Raw genomic sequence first — 25343 nt, forward strand, 5'->3', positions numbered from 1 at the left:
CCTGTGTGACTTTTACTATCGTCTTTCCCAGTAACTCTTCCTCTCTTTTTTTTTTTTTTTCTTCCTCTTTCTGTATTTGACTTCATCACTTCCCTTCCTTCTTTGCTTTGTTTCATCTCTTAATTCTTTACTTGATTCTTCCTGTTTTATCTCTTTGTTTAACTCCTTCTCTTGTATATCTTTGACTCTTCAGTCTTCATCCCCATATCGTCTCCGACCCTTTTCTCGCCCAGGTCCCCCCGACCCTCCCCGTAACTGCTCCATTGCAAACCAAACAACAGACACCATTGAGGTTGAGTGCAGTGCTGGCTTCGATGGCGGACTTCCACAGATCTTCCATATGGAGGTGAGTGTTTTCATGGAGTGTTCACCGTAACTTGGCCCAGATTTCCCTCCATTTGCAGCTTTTGCATCACGTAGGTCGATGGCAGAATGACATTGCCTATGCTGTAAAAGTTACATCTTTTTCATAGCATTCCTTCATACCTTGTATCATATTCTGGTGTTAATATATTGTTATGTTGTTACTGATCAGTATCTTTAGAATTTCTACATCCTTGGGTTTCATTTCTTTACTACAAGTGTAGACTAATTTTATTACCGTAGTTCATCTGATCTTTCCCTGGTATGTTTGTCTTGAGGAAGAGCTAAGGAAACTGAGCCCACTCCAGTTACCTCCTCCTTTCCATCTTCTATCTGAAGGCCTTTTCTCCCTGCCCGTGAAGAACTTACTGATCATCCTTGGTGTCTCCCTAAGGTGTACGATACAGCCACAGGTGCCCTCCACCGCAACATCTCCTCCCGTGAGCCTTTGTTCCTGCTGACAGCGCTGCGACCTGGCCTGGCCTTCCTTATGATAACCTACGCTGCCAATGCTAAGGGCAGGAGTGATGTGGCCAAGCTAGAAACATTCACTCTCAAGGTGGCCGAGAAGCGAACAGGTCAGTCAGTCGTGCAGCTTTCCCCGGGGTTATTCTGGGTTGATTTGATTTTGTTGACCGTGAGGTATAATCCTTCGTGAGTAGCAGTATTTTATAATGAGTCAGCATGAATTCAAGCATCCAGAGTGTTGGATCCGGCCCTGCAATAGGGATCTATTTGTCCAGGAAGCAATTCCTTTGAAGTGAGGACGACTTAGTGACTATTTAAGATCCATACTGGTGGATAGCCATGACTGTTGGTGCAAGACCTGTGTAAAGGCTAATGGATCTTTAGATATATTTTTTTGGTAGCAGAGCAATAATATATGAAGTAATGAGAATGCATTTTTTTTTCTTGCGCTTATCTCTACGCCATACAGTATTCCCTTTCACTTATTACTTCATACGCTGTCAACTATCATAACGTTATGTACTGGGAACTGAATTCTTTCTCACTTTTGTTTCTTCATTGCATCATCCTTCCTCTTTTCTTTCTATGTTTACTGGATTCTTATCTCCATATAACTCCAGCTTTCTTTATTGCATGTTCATTTTCCATTACTGTAGTTTTTTTTTTTCCTCTCTCTCTCTCTCTTTCCCGTAGGTCCACCTGCATTGCTGGAATTCACTCCTGTCCTGGGTATTGTTTTGGGTGTTGTCCTTGTCATCTTTCTCCTGGTCCTAGTCATCATCCTGGTCTTCAAATTTCGGAAGCTGCAACCTAATCCAGCTCAGGCAGGGCTGGGAGGAGGTGGAGCAGTAGGGGCAGTTGGAGATGAGTTCAAAGGGGACATGGAAAATAAACCCCTGGATGTCCTCGGGTCAAGAGTGAATGAAGGAACGAGTGGAGGCGAGATGGAGGATAATGACCCTGACCTCATACCACACAAGGCTGGTGCTGGTGAGCTGCCCTGGTGAATGTAATGTTATTCGTCATCGCCACTATATTTCGGCAACAGAAGTGCATGGTCAGGGACGTAGTTCATTGCCATAATGTACATGAAATTTAAGTAGGAGAACCTTGAAAAATTATGAGAATTAATTCCTTGCCAGTATAGTAACCAGCCTTCCAGTGGTTTGCCATTTTGTTTATAAGCCAACCAAAATCTGTTCTGTATCCTCTCAGCCTCCATTTGGCCTTCAGATGTGACGTCTTCATACTCCCACTATGACGCAGTAGAGCGAGGGGGCCCCAGCCACTCCCAGTTGCAGCAACAGCAGCCTCAGTTTTCAGCAGCCTTCCATGCTGGATCAGGGCTCTGTCAGTCCTCACTCCAGGTATCACCATGCTCAACTACATTATCTTTATTCATAATATTACGGGTACTAGGTAATGTAGTGTCTTTTTTTTTTTTTTTTTTTTTTTTTTCATATTTTGTCATGTCTAATGTAACAGTTTGTATACTGTAAACACAAACAAGCACATAAAACAAACACCACACAACTGATACCCCACACAACTGTTACCAAACCATGTGCAGCAACATTCCACCTCCAGACACTCCAGCACTTGCAGTAAATAACTACGTACTCATTCCTTACGCAGGGCAATATACAGTACAATACCTCGATGAGAACACTAGATTACAGCCCCCCCCCCCACCCCAGACATCCATCCATTAGAGGAATCTTAAATAGAGGTGATCAGGTTCACCTAGCAAGGCTTAGATCAGGACATCACCCAGCCCTCATCATTTTCACCTTAGATAGGGTTGAGTCACAAACAACACGTGCCCCGCTTGTACAGTAGGCCTCCAAAACATAACACACACATAGTGGACCACTGCATAGCACACAGCTCACTTTGACCAGACACAGCATCAGAGGCGTAGGGAACCTACGGGACAGCCTTATAGGGGCAGTAGCTTACCTGCGGTTGATGGGTCTGCTCAGTCAGACCAGGGGGGGGGTTAATAACAACAAAAACAACAACAACTGTAAAATGTTTTCGTTGTTTAATAGACAATATGAGTGTGTATGTTAAGAGAATTTCAGGAGAGTTAGGTCAGATAACTCTAGGTCCACTAACAGTGGATGCTTCGCAATATAGCAAGTAACTGAATGAATGTACCATCTGCAACAGTTTTCCTAACTAGTTAACTTCGAGTTGATCCTTTGTTTCCTATTCCATATATGCATTAAATTCAGTGTTCGGTTCAAATGTGGTGGTTATTACTGTACAAAGGCATTATATAAAGTAAGTGTACTGTCATTCTGGGCCTGTATAAGTTTTACCAGCACTTAAAACCACTTACTTTTGAGTCACAGTACAGCTTCTCCTTCTGTAAGATAAGCCTGAGTGAGACTTCCACAGGCCTTCTTGAGAATGGTATGCAGTTGAGTTGGGTGTTATTCTTCCTCTTTTAGTCGTTTTGTTGGCTAGCCAGTCACCATTCATGTTATAATGGATATCTCGGAGCTCCCTGATGCACTGATGGTGCCGCAGTCTAGTCTCTGTCATGGCCTGTGGTGGTGTGGTATTTGATTGTCTGCTGATAGGGCCAGTAATGCTGAAATGTAGATACTGACCGGTTTGTTGTAGTTATGGTGATTATGGTCCCAGACTCATCTGATCTTGAACCAAGTACAGGGGCGGGTCCAGACATAATGTGCGGGTGTTGCCCTACACCATGTCATGATAAATGATGTACATATGGGCATGTAAAAGCAAAATATGCAGTTTACATACTGGTTAATAAACCAGGGTAATTTTAATACATCTTAATTACCCTTTGCATATACAGACTTTTGTCAAGAAGACTGCAGTGTTATATGCATCAATGATCATTACAGAAAAAATGGTTATATATTAACTTTATTTCTGTGTTAAGAGGCAACCAGATACACTAATAATGGAAACAAATTGAGCAAAAAAATCTCTTGTATAGTCGTATACAAAAGTAACAGAGCATGAAATTCATTCACTTAGCTTCTAAATGTGGTTTGATCGACTGTGGTTCTCAGATAATATTCATCTGATAGCACATAGGAGAACTTTATACACTTTCTTTGTTGTCTGGCAAACTGATCAGTAACTCCAGAAACATCAATTGGCACTCGATCATGTACATTCGTCAAGGCCAATCCATTTAACCTCTCATTTGCCATAGAACCCCTCAACCATGTAATAAAGCGTCGCTCCCACACTTTTTCATTTTCACTACTGGTGACTGGTAGAGCGCAGATGAGGCCTAGCACAACTCCAGTGTTTGGAAAGAGTACATTATCTGAATATTTCAGTGTTTCAACAGGGCTCTTAGGAACATCTCCATTCCATATATTCCGTTTTCTGTACCACATGTTTAGCTCCATTTCCATTGACCGTTTCTGAGGCATATGAGGCTGATAAGCAATAGGGATTGTTTGCATCTTTTTGTTTGAGTGATTAGTAACCAATGCCTCTGGAACAAGCATCAGACCACTATTGGCAGACTTCTGGGTAGCACTAAGTCTTTCTTATAAGTGCTGGTCTGGATGGTCCAGGAAGGGAATTGTCACGTTTCCCTTAAACTACTACTTAGAGTGCTGTGGCTTTATTTCTTAAAGCCTGCTTTCCAGCTGAGTTCTCAGTTGGGTTACTTGGAATTAAGCTAAGGATGCTTTCATTTACTTATCTTGATGTGGTTTAAATAATATTGAATTTGCGAGATTGATTTCAAATTAATTATATTTTTTATTTTAATTATATAATTCTCTCTCTCTCTCTCTCTCTCTCTCTCTCTCTCTCTCTCTCTCTCTCTCTCTCTCTCTCTCTCTCTCTCTCTCTCTCTCCAAAACCCATTCCTAAGCCTATGACATTTGTTTTTCCATCAGCAGGGGTGTTGCCTGAGCAGGTAGGGCAACACCCCTGGATCCGCCCATGAGGTAGACTGCAGGCTGAAGTTGCCCTTCTGCGGTCCACAATTCTCTTCTCAGGAATGAGGAAGAGAGGGAGTTGTTATTAGTGGCATCGTGGTATTAGAAATTGAACCACATTGCCATATATAAAATACACTTTGTAAGTAATAGCCCTGTAGCATAGGAAAGAATGTAAAATTACAGGAGGGTTTGAACATTTTTATTTTTGGTAATAGATTTTTGTTTTTCAGCGTAATTCGACTGGGCCGGAAGGAGAAATGGATTACGTTGAGCGGCCTCTGCCTGACAGATCCCCAGGGGGTGGCTTCACTGGGGGTGCTGATTATGACCATAGAAGGAGTCTGTCAGTCAACCCAACTGGCCCTAGTCATGACGACTCTCTTGGCACCACAGGAGGTATGTATGCCACACTGGGGCACCATAGTGGTGGTGGAAGTATGACAGGGACAGCAGCAAGCTTCCCACATCATGCTAGTAATCCAAACTTGTATGCCCAACTGGACTATCGACACGGCGTAACCTCAACTCTCAATCCTAGTCTGTATGCCACCTTGCCACAGCGGAGGGACAATACCGTCTTCGTCTCAAGCATGAGTGTCAGTAGCATGAGTACTAATGCATCACAGCCAGGCTTTAGAAACCTGGTGACACCGCTCATCAGAAGGCCCAGTGAGAGTGTTGTGTAAGTAATCAACAAAATCATCAGGCATCACACTTAACATACCGCTCACACAAAACCATACTGCCCATATACCAGCATCCATCACAAAGCGTCACACACACACACACACACACACACACACACACACACACACACACACACACACACACACACCACTACGCTTACATAGGTATTACCAGCCACCATACTAACGTACCGCTTACACGCTAACACAACAATGACAACCACCGTTTTATACATGCTCTTCATAAACACTAACTCCAGCCACTACACTATCACACTGCTCATCAATTAACACAGCCAGTAACGGTACTCTAACATAGCTCGCAATTTAACACAGCCAGTGTTATAACACTGCTTGCACACTAACACAGGAAACACTCTTAACACTCTGCCCACAATGTAATGCCAACCAACACCAGCTCTTTACTCACACACTAACATTGGTCAGCACTCTTTTCACACTGTCTACACTGCAACGGCCACGACTCTAACAGTGCTCACAATAACACAGCCTCGATGCTAAGTCTCTGCTCACACACCAGCCAGCGCTAACAGTGCTGTCACTAGCACCACCCAACATTAACCCTGCTGTCACTAGCATCAGCCAACACTAACGCTGCTCTCACTACCACCAGCCAACACTACTGCTGCTCTCATTTACACCAGCCATCGATAACACTGCTCTCACTAACACCAGGCAACAATAACATTCAGCTCACACTAACACGGCAACCACAGTAGGGTCTTGCTCAGACACTAACACTGATGACCATGCAGATACACTCCATTAATTCACCTGCCACATCACAGTACATTATTGTCACACTAACATTACTGGCAAATCACACTTTAGTGCATACTTGTCACACTAACACCAGCCACTGATAACTTAGTCACTGTTTACTACTAACAAATAGTCACTAACAGCCATTATTCGTGTGAAACCTGTCCTTTGAATACTAAGAAAAACTCCTTCACTTGGTGGTGCATTGCTGAAATTCACTTTTCAAGTGCATAAAAACTTAACTGGACTCTGTGACTATACCTTTGTATATTTTCCTTTAAAGACAGTATCCAGATCTGTCACTGAAACTATGATAGTGCTCAGTTTGGAAAGAGATGTAACAGAAAGAGACACTGCGTGCTTATGTCTTTTTGTGAATAAAGGACTTCCATTTTCCTCAGTGCAGCTTTGTGTATATGATGTTTAATGCTGGTACAGATATGGTACTAAAGATACTCTTGTTGATGCTGTATCCAAAAGTAACCCCCTTGGCAGGAACCCTATAAATCTGTCCTTTGTATATAACTAAAGAATTAGGAGTGTACATATATATATATATATATTCATGTTTTAAGTGTACAAATATGACAGGTATAAACGCAGTTTGATCCCTGAAGCGTGGAGTTGATCTTTTGCTTAGAAAAATGAGAAAGAAATACATGCAGAAATTCTTATCTGTAAAACATCCCATAGGTAGCCCATACTTGAAGGTCACAAATACAGTAAATATTGAATAATTTAAAAACAAAAATGCAAGTTTTACAATTATATTTTACCAGATGTTCACCTCAACAAGCTTGTCGTGAACTACCTTACGAGAAAAATGTATATGACAGAGTACCGAGTTTGGTTTGTTGATCTTTGTATATGTTTTTTGTGGCTTTAGTGAAGGCTGACTATTGGTTCTCTGTGTTTGAAGAGATACTGGTTATTGTTACTGTGAAACTGTCTGAGAACTGTATTTGACTGAGACACTGGCTTTCAGTACAATACACATGACTTTTGTACTGACTTTCCAGGCTCTAAGTACTGTCAGTGTGAGACTGTAGACTGTTGACTGTTGACTGATGACTTCCATCTTCTTTGAATATTGACTGTCAGTTTTATTTAGTTTTTTTTTTTTTTTTTTTTTTTTTTTTTTTTGTGACTGATGGTAAAACGAGTAGTGTATGCTAGTCTTTTAGGTACTGACTGAGGACCGTAACTTCCAGTGTGTGAGGGTAAGGTCTTTTGCTGTTGACCGTACGGTGCGACTAAAGGTACTGAGTGTCAGCACTGAGATGTTGCTTAAAGTTAATAATACTTTCAAGACTGTGTTGTGACTAAAGATACTGACTGTCAGGGCTGTGTTTGTGAATAAAGGTACCTAATGTGAGGACTGTTTTGTGACAAAAGGTACTGACCACCGCCGCTGTGTTTTGACTAAAGGTACCTATTGTCAGAACCATGTTGCAACCAAAGGTACTGACTGTCAGCAGTGTTGCAACTGAAGGTAGAATACTGACCATCAGCACTGTATTGTGATAAAATGTACCGACTGTCAGCACTGTGATGCGAAAAAAGGTACTGATTGTCAGATTGGATCGTAAGCTATGCAGTACTGACTGTACGTACTGCAAGTTTACTTGTAGATGCCCCTTGTCTGTGCAGTGAATAAGCTATCATGTGAGGTATGAGCAGTGTTTGAGATATCCTGTGAGATAACTGCAGTGATCGAGATATCCTGTGAGACAGCTGGAGTGGATGAGGTACCGTATGAATTATGTATATTACAGCAAATGTGATATCTTGCAAGTTCTGTACAGAATGTCTTCATTTTAAGTAGGCTTTTTTTTCCATCATCATAATTACCATCGCGGCCTCTTTTCCTGACCCTAATATGGGATGAGGTAGGGTCCAGAAAGCAAGAAAAGAGAAAAACATAAAGGGATTTCTAATTTACAGGCTGAAAGCATACCCATTAATACGTAAAGGAGAGAACCATCAACAGCATACCCTAAAATATAGTAGGGAGAGAACTGACCAGGAGCATGTCCAAAACATAATAGAAGGAGAACTAATCAACAGCATGCCCTAAAACGTGATAGAGGGAGAACTAATCAACAACATTACCAATGAAATGAGCCACATATTTAGTCTCTCACCATTCAGACCCACAAAAGTCTTACTTCACGTTACAGGAATAACCTTTCACACATTCACACTTCAACAATATCAGCCCAGTGACTGACCATCAAGGTAAAAAAGGTGTCAAATCATGCACTGCTCTATGCAAAAGTAATACAACCTGCTCAATCCCTTGTAATTTTACTGCTCACATCAACACCCATACCTCGCTTTTTAATACCTTTTTTATCATATCTGTCCACTTTCTTCTTGGCCTACCATGCCGACTCCGACCTTCAGGCTCACTCACATATATTCATTCTTATCACTACCGTGTTTAAACCATACTCTTTGTATGACTATAGCATCTGAACACACACTCAACTCTGTTGTCCACAGACTTCCTTACTCAACATCTTTCACAAATCACATTATTTATTATGTCATTCACATTCCACATTGCATACACATTTCTCAGTAACCCTATGTCCAATGCTGTAACAAATGACTTTTCATTTTGACATCCCAGAATCTTATACCCAGATATAAATGAAGACACTAAAAGTCCTGCATGGAATCCTCTTGTAACAGTCTTATTCATACATCTGTTTGTTTCATGTCAGGGTTCTACCCTTCTCAACAGCCATCACTTTATTCTTATCCTTATTTATAGTAGTTTCAGGGTCATCATCAGACTTACCACCAGTCATCAAAGCTCGTGTTAACTAATGGCAAGTGGCACAACATCATAACTGAGATTCTCCACCCCTTACCATTCATGACTGTTCATAACTCAAGACTGAAGTTTTTACCACTCTCATAACTCCATCCATATCTATATACTGACAGTCATGGAGATATCAGGCATCATTGTTTCACTTCAACACTGATGTTAACAACTTTTAGGCACCCATCTACCCTTATGTAGGCTTCACCACGGTCATAAAAACTCAAAACAGTATTCAGTAGCCCTCCATCCGCACCATATTTTATTCAGACCTCCCACAACCCCCATCTGTTTACTTTTTCACATGCTTATTTCTAGATCCATAAATGTCGTACATACCTTATAATAATTTTCACAAGCTCTCTCCACTATAACTCTCATTGCAAATACACGATCCACGCATCCCCTACCACTCTTAAAGCCACCCTGATGGTCACTCGCCAGCCATTTATACATTTTTTTTCCAGGATAATCACAGGTTACTTTTAAAATCTGTTAAAGTTCCATTGCTACCTATAAAGCTGACTTGCCGCTATCCTCCACTTTACAGTATCATTTGCATGGAAAAGATGTGGTATTTTCAAACACATCCTAAGTTATAACGAAGACGCCTTGTATAGTGAATGAGATATCTTGTGGAGTGTGTGACATATCCTGCCGTACCTGAGGTGGTGAGTATACTGCACTCGGGCTGTCTGGTACAAAACGAGTGAGAGAGAGAGAGAGAGAGAGAGAGTTGTGTGTTGTGAGGACGGCTTAATCTACCGGCTTGAGGTTTTCACCATTTACCGTCTCACGTTGGTGGTTATCAACCATGCAACTGGATATTCAAAAGCAAAAAGTATATAGGTTGAGCAGGGTCGCGGGAAGTCGAAAATGATGTAGAGTTGACACTGTACTTTAATTACTCTAGCTTGACTTTAAATTGCCTTCTCTCCATCTCGAATGCCAAGTTTTTACAGTAGATTAACAGCAGAGTATGAAGCCATCATGAAGAAGTGCTATGGAAAGGACGCAGAGCAGTGGCGTTGCTTCCCCCACTGAACAACCTCAAATACGCTGCCAAAGGACTATAATTTCGGCCAGTTAAGGTGATACGAGTATAGTAATGTTGACTATGCTGCCCCTGCAACGCCGAATATTTTATATACAGTTAATGGCAAGAAACGTGCAATATATGGACCACCCTGTGTGTGCAGTGAGTGGGTTATCCTCCCTACAAGTAATTAATATTGACTACTGAATCAGGACATGGCATTACTGCTGGATCACGTCACTGGTATGGAATTCCAAGGGTCCAGAAGAGAATCCGTATGTTTTGTACAACAAGGGTCAACGTGCCTTTTTATAGTTGTAAATGGTGTTTTTTTTTTTTTTCTGTGTGACATAGGGACATGAAATAAAGCAGATTTTTAATGTAAGCTTGTCTTTCTTATCCTGAGATTTTTTTTATTTAAACTTTTTTTAATTATGTTCTCTATATACTTGTGTTTTTCTTTTAAGTATTAAGCCTAATAGTGTTCATTTTAAGTAATTTTCGTGTTTTGACAACTGAAACTCATTATTTTATCTAATTTTCAGATAATTCATTCTCTCCATCTGTTTTAATTTATCCATTGGTTCCTTATATTACACTTATTGTTTTATACCTGTGTTTGGTGTGAACTAATTGTGTTTTATTCCAGAGTTTTTAAGTTGATACATTGTCAACTTTGTTTTTTTTGTTACAGGTTCTTTAGTTGATACATTTTCACATATTTTACTTTATATATTCTCATTATTGTTATATTTTACATTTCCTTTGAATTTAATTTTTGTGTTCACTCTGAGGAGGAGGAGGAAGAAGAGGAGGGGTAGGACGAGGAGGAAGAAGAGGAGGGGTAGGACGAGGAGGATGGAGAAGAGGAGGAGGGGGAAAGGAGAGAGAGAGAGAGAGAGAGACAGAGACAGAGAGGGAGGGAAGGAGAGAGACAGGGGAGGAAGGAAAGAGAAAGAGAGAGAGAGAGAGAGAGAGAGAGGAGGAGGAGAGAAAGAGGGGGGAAAGAGAGAGAGAAGGGGGGAGAGGAGAGAGAGTGGGGAAAGAGAGAGAGAGAGAGAGAGAGAGAGAGAGGAGAAAAGGAGAGAGAGAGAGAGGGGGGGAGGAGAAAGAGAGGGGGGAAGGAGAGAGAGGGGGAAGAAGAGAGAGAAGGAGGAAGGAGAGAGAGAGAGAGAGAGAGGAGAGGAGAAGAGAGAGAGAGAGAGAGAGAGAAAGGGGGAGAGGAGAGATAGAGTGAGAGAGAGAGAGAGTGAGTGAGTGAGAGGGGGAAAGAAGAGAGAGAGAGAGGGGGGAAAGGAGAGAGATAGAGAGAGAGGGGGGAAATGAAAGAGAGTGAGAGAGGAGGGGAAAGAGAAAGAGAGAGAGAGAGAGAGAGAGAGTGAAAGGGGGGAAAGGAAAGAGAGAGTGAGAGAGAGGGGAAAGGAGAGAGAGAGTGAGAAAGGAGGGGAAAGGAGAGAAAGAGAGAGGGGGGGAAGGTGAGACAGAGTGAGAGAGGGGGGAAAAGGAGAGGGAGAGTGAGAGAGGGGGGAAAGGAGAGGGAGGGTGAGAAAGGGGGGAAAGGAGAGGGAGAGTGAGAGAGGGGGGAGAGGAGAGAAAGTGAGAGACGGAAGAAAGGAGATAGAGAGGGGGGAAAGGAGAGAGAGAGGGAGAGAGAGGAAGGAGAGATAGAATGAGATGGGGGAAATGAGAGAGAGAGAGAGAGAGGGAGTGAGAGGGAGGAAAGGAGAGAGAGAGAATGAGAGGGGGAAAGGAGACAAAGAGTGAGAAGGGGAAAAGGAGAGAGAGCGAGTGAGAGGGGGGAGAGGAGAGAGAGAGAGAGAGAAAGAGAGAGAGAGGATGGATGAAAGGAGATGGGGAGAGAGAGAGGGGGGGAAGGAGAGAGAGAGAGAATGAGAGGGGGAAAGGGGAGGGAGAGAGAGAGAGGGGGGGAGGGAGAGAGGGGGTGGAAAGGAGAGAGAGAGAGGGGGGGGAAGGAGAGAGAGAGAAAATGAGAGGGGGAAAGGAAAGGGAGAGAGAGAGAGAGGGGAGGGAAAGAGAGAGGAGAGACAGACAGACAGACAGAGGTGGGGATGGGCGGTAGTTCGTTTACACCACCATTATACACTTTTCCTCTTATTTCTGGTTGTACGCACACTGTCACATACTCCCATACACAACCACCTACCATAGCTTCAGACAGCCACATATCTTAACCGTATACACCGACATATCACATTTCCATGCAACCTTATACCACGGCCTAATAAAACAGCCTACACAAACAGACAACTCCATACAACCACACACCACAACCATACGTCGTACAGCCACATACACAGACACACCGTACTCCATACAACCATATATGTCCATATACAACTGCATACAACCGCATACACCGCATACCGTAACACCGTATAATAATAACAACAGCAGTCCCACAGAACATTATATAATCGCGTCGAGATTTTTAGTTTTCCACTCCAATACTTCATCAATCTGTTGTATAAACGCCCAGCATGAGCATTATTGTACTTAACTTACCGGTACAATTTATCCATCAGTGGCTATGTAAGTTTGTTTTCGGGACCAGGAATTTGTGGTACCCCCGACTCGGTGAGACGATTGCCTTTTATACCCTGTCTTGATAAGATACGAATAATTTTATCATTTAGTCGGGCGCGCAGGAAAGAATATTCCAGCAAAGTTAATGGCATGATATATTACATGCTTTACGTCGAATATTGGTGCCTGGAAATAGCTGGTCATGATTCACAGTTGTGATTATACTGTCATGCACTTGATACCAGGCAAAATGAAATGATCCACGGCATCTCCACCCACCCCCACCCACCCTCTAAGGAGTGATTGAGTTATGATAATGTTGGTAGTTGATGGTGATGGTAATGGTGGTAGTTGATGATGGTAATGGTGGTAGTTGGTGGTGGTGGTGATGGTAATGGTGGTAGTTGTTGGTGGTGGTGATGGTAATGGCGGTAGTTGTTGGTGGTGGTGATGGTAATGGTGGTAGTTGGTGGTAGTGTCGGTGATGGTACTTGGTGGTGGTGGTGGTAATTTTCCTCCTCCCTGACAAAGAAAACGGGTCGAATCGCCTCACCTAGGTCGGCAGCCCGGAACAGATCGTAAAGGTTGAGTAGATCGTGGCTGCGAGTTGGTACGACCGGGTGTGGGCATTGAGGGTCAGGAAGCGTCGGTAGGAGGATACGTCTAGCCAATCCTTGTGGTCCATGATGGGAGGGCGAGATGGGTTGCCCTCCACTGCCAGAGGGGAAGACTCAATGACCTCCTCCTCGGCCGAGGAGCCGGTCGACACATTCTTACCCATGCAGGCGGAGTCAGAAAAGCCCCGCCCCTCTTCAGTCTCTGACGGCGGATGGTGTACATCTGCCGTGGTCTTTGTCGTGCCAAGTTTCGAAGCCGTGTCGGTGATTAGAGTTCCTGTTTGCCTGTTGAGAGGAGCCTTCAGCTACAGCCCCTTCCACGGCCTTGTGCGGGGAATGGCATCCTGCGGCGGCCGCGCCCGACGTCCCCCTCGGCGAGAGGCAGAATATACTTTGCTGGCAAAGCATCCAGGGATAACGAGGCGAGGCAGACCGTTCTCCTCAAAGCTCTTGGGGAGGAGAATGCGCAAATCACCCTTATTACCCCCACAAAAGCCTTTGCCGTCGCGATGCACATTTCATTGATGGTGCTTAACTCCCCAGGACTCGTTGAACCCTGGCCTGGCGTTCCCGGGCCGTGAGACGTCGCCGTGCATGAGCAGAACCCTGCACTGCAACACCTCCCAATCCAGTAACATTTCGAGCCTCAGGACCCTTAGGAGTCCCAAAGAGACTAAACTCCACCGTCTCTCCATTCCCAAGGGAGCGTTGGAGGTGCCATGGGTTTGGTTTAACGATGGCCTGTCGGTGCACAAAAACATAAACGCCAGTATCATGGCGCTTGATGAAGCCGTACCCCGCCCTGACATTCAACCAAACCACGGTCCGTCTGATCTGTGTCGCTGGAGACTGTGGTCTGCTGGATGCCCCCCTCAACGGGTCGCAGGCAACAGCAGATGTGTCATCCATTCTTGCCAGTCGTAGAATCCTCTTCTCTGCCCTCCTCTCAGCTGGTTTTCTCGAAGGTAGAGGTAAGGATGGAAAGAGGGAACCAGGAGAGGATGGAAGGGGTGGGAGGAGATAAGGGGGGAGGGAGGAGGGAGGGGGGATGGAGGGGGAAGGGAGATGGAGGAAGCGTGTTTTTCAGGGAGGAGGAAGAGGTGGAGGGAAAGAGAAAGGCGAGCTGTGGAACGACAAGGAGGGGAAAGGAAGGAAAGGAAATTGAAGAAAAAAAAAAAAAGGAGAGAGAGGAGGGTGAAGGTAAGGACGGGAGGAGGAAGAAGGGTTGTGAAGGGAGGGAGGTGGTGGAAGCAGGCAAGTTAGTGGAAGGGGTGGGGGGAAAACTAGGGGTGGGAGGGAGGGAGGGAGGGAGGTGGAGGGAACAAGTGGGAGAAAAAAATTCTGGCTATCGGTCAGTCTGGCTGGAAGTGCGACTGGTGAAGGCTGTCTAGAATGTGGTAAGATATTTTTCCTTTTTCTTCTCACTGAGTTTTTATGAAGATGGTTTGTACTGTAAACACTTGGGAGTAGTTTTAAAACTTAGATAAATGAAATGGCAATAGCTGACAACAGAGGTTGTGTGTGTGTGTGTGTGTGTGTGTGTGTGTGTGTGTGTGTGTGTGTGTGTGTGTGTGTGTGTGTAATTCACCGGGTCGGTCAGGATCACTTGATGGTCGTGATCGTCAGCATTTGACCCTCCCGGAAGGGAGCTGAGAGCTCTTATAGTCCGATCTAAGGGCAAGGCTGTGACCTTCACACACCCACACACCCGTCCCCTTGTTCAAGGGGGACAGTAACCACCCACTTCGTCAGTGAAACTTTTCGCAACCTGAGCGAGGCGCGAACTCCCGTCTACCAGATGGCATGCGAGAACGTTACCACTGCGCCAGCGAGCGGTGTGTGTGTGTGTGTGTGTGTGTGTGTGTGTGTGTGTGTGTGTGTGTGTGTGTGTGTGTGTGTGTGTGTGTGTGTGTGTGTGTGTGTGTGTGTGTGTGTGTGTGTGTGTGTGTGTGTGTGTGTGTGTGTGTGTGTGTGTGTGTGTGTGTGTGTGTGTGTGTGTGTGTGTGTGTGTGTGTGTGTGTGTGTGTGTGTGTGTGTGTGTGTGTGTGTGTGTGTGTGTGTGTGTGTGTGTGTGTGTGTGTGTGTGTGTGTGTGTGTGTGTGTGTGTGTGTGTGTGTGTGTGTGTGTGTGTGTGTGTGTGTGTGTGTGTGTGTGTGTGTGTGTGTGTGTGTGTGTGTGTGTGTGTGTGTGTGTGTGTGTGTGTGTGTGTGTGTGTGTGTGTGTGTGTGTGTGTGTGTGTGTGTGTGTGTGTGTGTGTGTGTGTGTGTGTGTGTGTGTGTGTGTGTGTGTGTGTGTGTGTGTGTGTGTGTGTGTGTGTGCGCCGTCGGTGTGAAGTTCAGGTTTTGGGGGCGGTATTTGCTTTAAATATGTGTTACGGATATTTTAGTGCTGATGTTAGGGGTTTTTGGTATGATTATTTTTTTTTTTTTTTTTTTTCAGCATGATGGCGAAAAACAGCATGACATGGAGAATTTGTGGTCACTATTCGGTGTCAAGGCATTCATATGTTGAGGGTTACCACCACCACAGTTACAACTATCACCACCACAGCTACCGAACTACCACAACCACCACCACCACTAGCCCAGCTACAACCATTATTTTGGAGGGAGTTTTTAACTGGATACTAATTTGGTGAGTATTCTGTAGCCTTATCAGATATTATTATCCACCCATCCATCATCCAATCCTACGTTGCCCCATGAGGAGCTTAGGAACCCGGGGCTAGGCAAGTTGGTCCTGGCATTTAAGATGAGAGTGACTAGCCTCACTCATCCCTGAGTGGCATTACGTGAGCAATAAACCCCAACCACTCCTTTGATATAAACCTTCACCGGCTCAGTTCGATTGGAGTGCTGTTATTACCCACTAAACCACCAGGTGCTATTATTATTATTATTATTATTATTATTATATCATTATTTTTATTTTTATACTAGCTATTTTCACATGAATTTCTCTGGAAGGTTTAGGTAGGCTATAATAACTTTTACAAATTCTAAAAATTATATGGCATAGCAGGTCTCATCTAACAATGATCCCTAGTCCCTTTACAGTTAGTTTATGAACAAGTGTAGTCAGATTGGGATAATAATTTGACTAATAACCGAGGAGACATTCGCAACTCATAAACATGACTCGTCGTAACTATCCCCAGCCCCATTTAAGTTCGTTGATGGCCAAATGGTCAGACTGGGAGGGTAATTTTGACTATGGGTCATTCACAAATACTCGACCCAGCTTTTCGTTCGTTCATGTTTCACTAAGCTAGTATTATGGCTGGACATTATTCCCATATAATCAGGTATTACAACTTGGCATTCAGGATGGAGAGATGGCAGTTTTAGGCCAAGTTAGAGTAAAAGAAGTTTGGTAACCAAGGACTCTTTTTCTCATAACTACGGCTCATCAAAGTCCATGCAACCACACCTTTGTATTTTTTTGTGGGAGTGACCCATTGTTAGAAAACCCGGCTACAGATCTAAGTGACAGCTCCCTACTTTGAATACTTAGCCGTAAGAAACTATTTAGAATGATGCTATGCTCTTCACTTTAACTTGGTCCAAAAATTTCTCAGCATCTTGGATTTGTAACAGTAGATAAATACGAGAATATCACGAAGTGCTGTGGAAAGGAAAACTAGCTGTTACATTATCTTGTTCTGGCAAAGTCTAGGGCAAGCAGAAGGTAGAAGTACTAGTGGTATCTACTGTATACTTGCCTAATCAAAATGTAAATAATTTGTACTATATTCCTGTGATACCCCTGGTCTCATGTGGGTGGAAATGAATTATCAAGATATCCTAGTTCCAGAGAGGGCAGCCTAATTCTGATTCAACAGGGGCAGTGGGGGACTCCCTGGAGAACTCAAGTAGGGAGGGACCATGACTGCATGGAGAAGGGAAGCAGAAGTCTGTTCATATAAGTACAGTACTGTAATGAATGTTAACCTGATACCATCCCTAAGCATTTTCACCTGTTAGTGTAGTCAGATAATTATGGAAGGCTTAATTGCCCAATGACTGTCATTCCCACATTATACACAAGGAAGAGATGGAGGCATGGAGTGGAGAGAGAGAGAGGACAATGGTTTGTAAGTTGGAGAATGGACTGCCAAATGGTAGAGGACAAAGCTGTGTGGAGGCAGTTTGTTTGTAGCCACCCCCCACGGGATTAAAGTGTCTAGCTATGGATATAAATGCATTCAAGGAACCGCACAGTATTGATGTGAGTGTTCGTTCAGTCGTTCTGTCCAGTGAAAACAAACTGGTTATTGTAACCAAGGAGTTAAGACTGATTCCTATCTCCACAACTATAATATTGATTAAATTTTGTGTAGTCATATTACGTACAAAAGTTGTGGAGGTGAGCCACTTTAGTCTGGTAAGAATTTTCTAGTAAGATAATTTTTCTCACTGTCAAGAAACTGAAAAGGTGGAGGTATTTTTTTCCTCTAATTTGTTATAGATTTTTGTCCTCTTGTAGTTTAATACACCTTAATGCCAGAATGTCACTACCGTGCCTACATCTTTGCCATAGCATATCTTTCAGTAGCATAATTATCATTCAGTTAGATGCCGATGTTAAGGTTAGCAGAATACACTGTAGAGCATGCAAGATATAGAAAGGTTGTGACTGAAACTTTGAGACCTGAACTGTTTTGTCGAGTGTGGGTGAGAGGAGAGGTAAAGTAAACATATAGGTGCAGTAATATAAATTTAATGGGACCCATTTCACTGGGCATGTAAAGAGGATGGAGGATAACAGTGAAGGTTGAGGTGTGAACGTTGAGGGTTGGGCCGAGAGGAAGGGGTAGACAGAGATAATTTGGGAATGTGGAGAGGGTGGAGGACGGCAACTGGGTGCAGAGTGTGCATGGAGTGAATGTTGAACGTCGAACTGAGAGGTAGACTGAAAAAAGACTTGGGATGAAGTCATAATGTGACCTCAGGGATAAGGGCTGAATAAAGAAGCTGCTAGAGATGAAGCAGCATTGAAAGCTGCCATAAGGTGACCTAGGGTGATGTGTGCAAACATACTGGAGCCTGTATAAATGAACGAGGGAAGGAAATGTTGGCTAGTCTCCCTTTTTTCCGAGCTGTGCCTTATCCCATCCATAGGTGGGTAGAGACACTGAGATGGTCTAGACATAACTACTCCTTATGTTTTCTCCTCTTGCTTCCTGCACCCTGCCTCACCCCATCATTAGGGATGAAGGAAAATTAAGGTTGTCATTATAGTTCACTTAGTTTCCATTAGTGTAACTTGAATAGGGAAGTAGCATTATACTGTATAGGGATAGATGCATTGGTTACTATGCAAGTTCTGGCGAATATTATTCAGTGAGAAAAGCCTGTATACTAGAGCCGTTAATTCAGTTGTGGGCTAATGCTTATATGCTCGTGAGTCTGAGAGACATCAGGCTGATTTTACCTTTCCACAGGCCAGCATCCATATTTTAAAGGATAGGTACATAACTGTATGACAAGAATATGAACTGATAGACTCGTTGATGGAAGGGTTAGATACAACCTTCAGTTATGTCCTTCAGCATAGGATTTAACTAGTAGCACTGTCATTGGTGTTAAAGGGTTAAAAAGTTCTAAACCATATTATACTTCAGGGCAGTTGGAAGGGAGGGGCAGCTTGTTAGCAGAGGGAGCCCCCCCCTCCCCTGCTGGAATGATGCCTGGTGACAGACCACCACCACCATTGCTATGAGGGAGCAACTCATCTGGATTCTAAAATGGTGAGTACCTGTAAATGTGTTGTGGCTGCATAATCATTTAGATGTCACTCTGTTGAAATAACTATTGATGGGCCTAGTCGTGTACCATGAATCAACTTGTATGGTTTCTTTAAATCTTACCATGGTACTAGCTTTTGCTGATTGCCAGTTGATTGCGAAACTTGCCTTAATAGGTGTTGGAAAGTTAGAATGCATTAAAGCCTATAGTTAAATAGCATAGGAAGCTAAATTTGCAAAAGTATTGCTGAATAATGTTAAGAACTCAGTTGCTAAAAGGAAATGCTGTACCTTCATTTGGTGTAATTAAAATGGCAAGCCTAAGAGCCATCATTTTCACCCCTTCCACCTTGTGTTTCTTAATTGCTTAATATAGCTTTAATAGCTACTACTTTTGGAGCTGAAGAAGTAAGGTATAGCCTTTATTTATCCCTCCACTACAAAAATATCCCCTAAGCAGGATAAAATCATTGCTGGTTGGCAGGAATGGATTAAAATGACAGGACATGCAAAACTCTTCTGTAATACCTGATTCTGGGGGGGGTTAAACTTCTCCTTTCTCTGAAATCTCCATTCTTGGAGATTTCGGTGTTCACCACCACCTTTGGCTCTCCTCTCCTTTCACTGATCCACCTGGTGAACAAGCCTACACCTTTTCTATCCTTAATGACCTAGAGCAGCTTGTACAGCACTCTACCTGTATCCCTGACCGCCTTGGAGAGAGCTCCAACATACTTGACCTATTCCTTACAACTAATCCTTCTGCTTACACTGTTAATCTTCTCTTTCTGTTGGGCTCCTCCAATCACAACCCTATCACCATAACCTGTCCTATTGCTCCGGTACGGCCTGCGGACCCTCCAAAGAAACGTCGTCTGTGGCACTTTGGAGCTGCGGATTGGGAGGCCCTCAGGCAGTACTTCTTTGATTTTCACTGGAATGATTATTGCTTCCATGGCCGGGAGCCATCTGGGTGTGCCTTGCACATTACGAAGATTATTCTCTCAGGCATGGAAGCATACATTCCTTTCTCATATCCTTTGACTAATGCACGTAAGCTTTGGTTTAATCACGCTTGCTCTAATGCTGTCTGCAACAAGGAGAGGGCCTATAAAAGGTACCGGAGCCAACCCACCCCAGAATCACCTTTTATACGTTTCTGCCCGGAATCGTGCTAAGTCTGTTCTTCGCTCTGTTAAAAATAATTTCATCCATACAAAATGCTCTCAACTCTCTAACTCGAATTCTTCCCACTCCTTCTGGCACCTCGCTAAAAACCTTTCTAACAACTTTACCTCATCATCCTTTCCTCTTCTTTTCTACTCTGATGGCTTTGTGGCTATTTCTTCTACTGATAAAGCAGATCTCTTCGCTCAGACTTTCTTCTCCAATTCTACCTTAGACGATTCCGGTGCTGTTCCTCCATCACTTCCCCCCTCTGACTTCCTCATGGCTAACATTAACATTTCTTCAGCTGATGTATTTTCTGCCATCACAGGCCTCAATACTAATAAGGCATATGGGCCTGATGGAGTCCCCTCCTGTTGTTCTCAAGAACTGTACTTCTGTGCTTACACCCTGCCTAGGCAAACTCTTTCGCCTTTGTCTATCAAATTGTACCTTTCCTTCTTGCTGGAAGTTTGCTCTCATTCAGCCTGTATCTCAATAGTTTTCGAGTCTATTCTTAATAGAAAAAATTTAAAGCATCTTTCCTGTCACAACCCTCTTTCTGATTGTCAATGTGGGTTCCGTCAGCGACGCTCCACAGGCGATCTTCTAACCTACCTTTTAGACTCCTGGTCATCCTCCTTTCGGGACTTTGGCAAAAGCTTTGCCATTGCACTTGACATCTCAAAGGCTTTCGATCGAGTCTGGCATAAATCTTTAATTTCCAAACTGCCCTCTTACGGTTTCTATCCTTCTATCTGTGCCTTCATCTCTAGCTTCCTTTCTGGTCGTTCTATAGCCGCTGTTGTAGACGGCCATCGTTCTTCTCCTAGATCTGTTAACACTGGTGTTCCTCAGGGCTCTGTCCTATCACCAACTCTCTTCCTTTTATTCATCAATGACCTAAGCTGTACATCTAACCCTATCCACTCATACGCTGATGACTCCACCCTTCACCTTTCCATTTGATTCCCACAACGCCCATCTCAGCAGTTACTTCAACAAACAAGGGATGAGGCTATGGCACACCTAATGTCTGACTTGGCTCGTATCTCTGACTGGGGTAAAAATAATCCGGTTGTTTTTAATGCATCAAAGACTCAGTTTTTGCACCATCAACCCGACAAAATCTTCCACAGGTATACCCACTAATGTTTAATAATATTCAGCTTAATCCTGCATCATCCTTGAACATGCTTGGGGTTTCATTTACTCGGGACTTATCTTAGTAAGATCATATTATATCTCTTGTAAAATCTGCTTCCAAGAGATTGGGTGTGCTAAGCCGACTCCGTTCCTTCTTTACCCCTGTACAATTGTTGACTCTATACAGGGGTTTTATCCGCCCCTGCTTGGAGTACAACTCTCATGTGTGGGGAGGCTCCCCGCATACAGCTCTTCTCAATAGGGTGGAGTCAAAGGCTTTTCATCTCATTAACACTCCCCCTCATACTGACTCCCTTCAACCTCTGTCTCTTCGCCACACAGTTGCATCTTTATCTCTTTTCTATCGCTGCTTCAATGGTCACTGTTCCTCTGAACTGTCTGCATGCATTCTTCCACCTCTACGACGGGCACGTAGCACCTGTCTAGCAGCAAACTCTCACCCCTTTTCTGTCCAGCTCTCTAATGCAGGAGTTAACCATTACTCCCAGTCCTTCATTTATGCAACAGGTCAACTCTGGAACTGTCTCCCTCTGTCAGTATTTCCTGCTTCCTATGATCTCCAGTCTGTCAAACGCTAAGCCGATTCTATTTTTTTTCTTTTGTCAACAAAAGAAAAAAAATAGAATCAGCATGAGCCCCCAGGATTGAAAAGGAAGCTCCCTAACACCTCTTCCTCCTTATGTTTATTCTAGGGACAGCATATATATATTTTTTTTTTTGTAAATCGTTATCATTTATACAGATGTATGCCTTTCAAAGTTTAATATGTACTTTTAGCCTCACACAAATAACTTGATTTTATTGCCATTTCCAGATTGTTCATCATATACGTTTTGAACTCGAAGGTAATAGCCTTTATTAAACCCTAACACTTTTCCCCAAGCAATTTATTATGCAGATTATCTTATTGTTCTATTGTCATGCTCGTATGATTCTTTCAAACATCAGAGCAATAGGTCCTCCCTAAGTTGTAAAATTGCTGAGTGGTAGCAAGAATGAAATAAAAAATAAGAGGTGCTATGGAAGCCTCCTTAAGAATGAGTCCATCAGAGCCAAAGGTCCTCCCCAAGTTGTAAAATTGCCCGATGGTAACAGAGTAAAACCAAAAATAAATCTTTAAGGAAGATGTGCTAGGGGAGCTAAGAAATTATTAGTACATCTCAGTTAGAAGTTATCCCTAGGCCCATCTGAAATTTGAATTAGGTGGATTGCATGCATAAATTTCCCTTCTGTGGACCACCATCCTTCTTTCAATGGATAGGGAAATAATGTTCCTATAATCAGGCATTGAAGCAGCTGTTATATCAGGTCCATCACATAAAAAAGTAAAAAAAATATAAATCCTTCTGCCTGTGGCTTTTTTTTTTTTTTTTTTCCTGCCTGTGACAAACTTTTTAAATGTCCAGGCACCTTTGAATTAATGGATCTTGACTTTGTTCCAATTTTTATTTGGGGAGGTTTTAAAAAATTCTCTAGCTTCTCTTTGTAAACCAAGCTTTAAAATACTGTCTCGAGGATTACTTTTTTGTTTTAACTGCTTTAAACACCTCTAGAAATGAACAGAGCAATACACAGATGGATAGACTGATAGTTTAAGCACACAAGGAGTATGGTGGATATTCTATAGGTATAGTAGCAGTGTTTACAGTTTTTGCCTTCCATTAAGAAAAAATCTTAAGCCTAATTCTTGAGTATGAGACCACCTGTAATTTGGCTATCATAAGCATCATTGTTGTCGTTGTTCAGTGGGTTAAGGTGCTCCCATTGGTTGATGTTTGGGATTTGATAGGAATGTGTGTTTACTGCCATTTGTTATTTACTGTAGATGCGTGGTGGTCTGGCAGGTTAAGGTGGTCCAACTAGAAGTGCTTTGGATTATTATTATTATTATTATTTTTTTTTTACAGTAGGTACAGAATTTACTCATGACTTTTAGATGACCCAGTTGGCAGGTGTTTAAATGTTATGTGTGTATCAGTGTGTCGGTGCCTGGTGGTTTAGTGGGTTTGGATGCCTGGTGGTGGTTTGTATATGGTAGGTGTCTTGTGGTCTAGTGTTCAGATGCCATGACCTTGAGGATCCAGTGGGTTTGGGTGCCTGGTACCTCGGCAACCACAGCATAGTTTTTCTGTTTTGGGAACGGTTCAGTTTCATTAGATGAAAACAAACCAGTTAATGTCTAACAATACTTGCAGGAGGCGAGTTGATTTACAACAAGATGGTTGAAGATCGTATCAGCCCAGGAAGATCAACCCAGCTGTGCAGAGGAAAATGCAATATATTGCAAGAAGATTAGTAATATGTTAAAACTACCTACTTCCTTTTGCTTTAACTTGACCTAAAATTACCATCTTCGAATCTCAAGTGTTTAGCTGTGACTAAAGATTAAAAATAGCGATGCTAGTCACAAAGAAGTGTGGAAAGGATGCAGAGGCGTTGCTGTCCTTTTTTTTTTTTTTTTTTTTTTTTTTTTTGCTACTGAACTAAGTGAAGTAAGCTACTAAAGGATAAATGTTAGCCAAGTTAAGGTTAAAGAATTATAGTTGTATACAGAAGGTCCTCGTTTGCACCGTGGAAAGTTAGCAATAGAATTATAGTTGTATATAATCCTCGTTTACCAACTCTTTAATAATAATCCAAGTAGTTACTCATTTTGTCGTCAGGCTCGTTTATATGCTATGTCGTGAAGTGCTGAATTATGTTGTCCTCAGGCTTAGGCTATGTAAACAAGTACATGATGATCTTCAAGCTGAAGTTGTCCTTCACCTGTAATCCACCATTATCTGTTGAGAGGAGAGGAAATTATATGACTGGGTGACCAAGGAGACTCATGAAGGCAATCCTTTCCAGTGCCTATGAAGTGGGGAGGATTGCCTTCGGGGGGATAGCGAAGGAATTGAGGGACAGTTTCTTTAATAGGTTTGTGAATTGAGAGACTGGTTGTTGATCAGCCCCAGTCTGTCTGGCCATGCAGACCCATCAACCACAGGCATGCAACAGCCTCTTGTTGGGCCACCTCACACAGTGAACCAATGTTCCCTTGCAGCTAACAGCACCCTACAACTGCGAGGCATGGGGAAAAGTGTAGAGGTTTGATTCCTGGATGGATGCTGCATTTGTGTGTCTTCACCCAGTTAACAGGGCACCATAGTAGGCAGTAAATCACCTTGTTATTTGGTTATATGGTTACCATGCAGTGATGTAAATGGTTTCCTGGGTTGCAAGAAAACATTATGCTTGGCTCAGTGTAGAACCTTTCGAAGTCGAAGGAAGAGAAAGTGACAAGAAGAAAAGGAGAAGTAGAGTGAGTGGAGGGCACACGCGGAAACAGATTGAGATCAAGGAAAAGTAGGCGGTACTACATCGAGTGGATATTTCCCACCACCTACCACCTGAGGGGTTAGTAACCACGGAGACTCAGAAAGGCAACCCTCTCCTGTTCCTATTGTTTTATTGCAGTACCACGTTGATATGATTACTAACCAAGGAGACTGCCACCTCATGAAGGCAACCCTCTGCATTGCTTATTAAATTTCATTATTATAGTATGTTTTCAGACTTGACAGATCCCTATTCCCTTTTGTCTCGGTTGATGGCAGTGTGTAGTGAGATTGGAGGGTTGATATGACTAAAGTTATGACATCTAGGACAGGTGGCGGTACTGTCAAAGCAAAGGGAATGTGGCCATGTACAGCTTGCCATAAGGGTGTGGAAAGTAACTCCATCTTGTGCAGTGTTTTGTGATAAGTGGGTGCATAAGAGATGTAAAGGATTTTAGAGGTAGACTGTGATATGATTTCGTGTGAGCGATGTGTTTGGGATAGCATGTCGAGATTGTCAGGTGTGATCTGGCTGGTGCGTCGTTAATGTGGAGGAGCTTGTAATTTGGGGAACATATGCGCTGGAGGTGGGGATGGAGGGCTAGGGTAAGGAGTGGTTGGAGGAAGTTCAGGAAGCTGATGCCGCATCTGACATTGAGAGAGCTT

General features: G+C 43.1%; 1 protein-coding gene across 1 annotated transcript in view; it reads left to right on the plus strand.

Moving 5' to 3' along the window:
* LOC145411865 (protein turtle homolog B-like) overlaps positions 1-5464 on the plus strand; it is a 149737-nt gene extending 144273 nt beyond the window's left edge. Inside the window, exons 12-16 of the mRNA XM_080281824.1 lie at positions 234-346; positions 758-941; positions 1525-1815; positions 2065-2198; positions 5009-5464. Coding sequence (XP_080137950.1) covers positions 234-346; positions 758-941; positions 1525-1815; positions 2065-2198; positions 5009-5464 — 1178 coding nt within the window. The remainder of the gene's footprint in view (positions 1-233; positions 347-757; positions 942-1524; positions 1816-2064; positions 2199-5008) is intronic.
* Positions 5465-25343: the final 19879 nt, after the last annotated feature.

The sequence above is a fragment of the Coenobita brevimanus genome, chromosome 91, assembly GCF_032717465.1.
Source record: "Coenobita brevimanus isolate Jiangsu-jjx chromosome 91, ASM3271746v2, whole genome shotgun sequence".
NCBI lineage: Eukaryota > Metazoa > Arthropoda > Malacostraca > Decapoda > Coenobitidae > Coenobita > Coenobita brevimanus.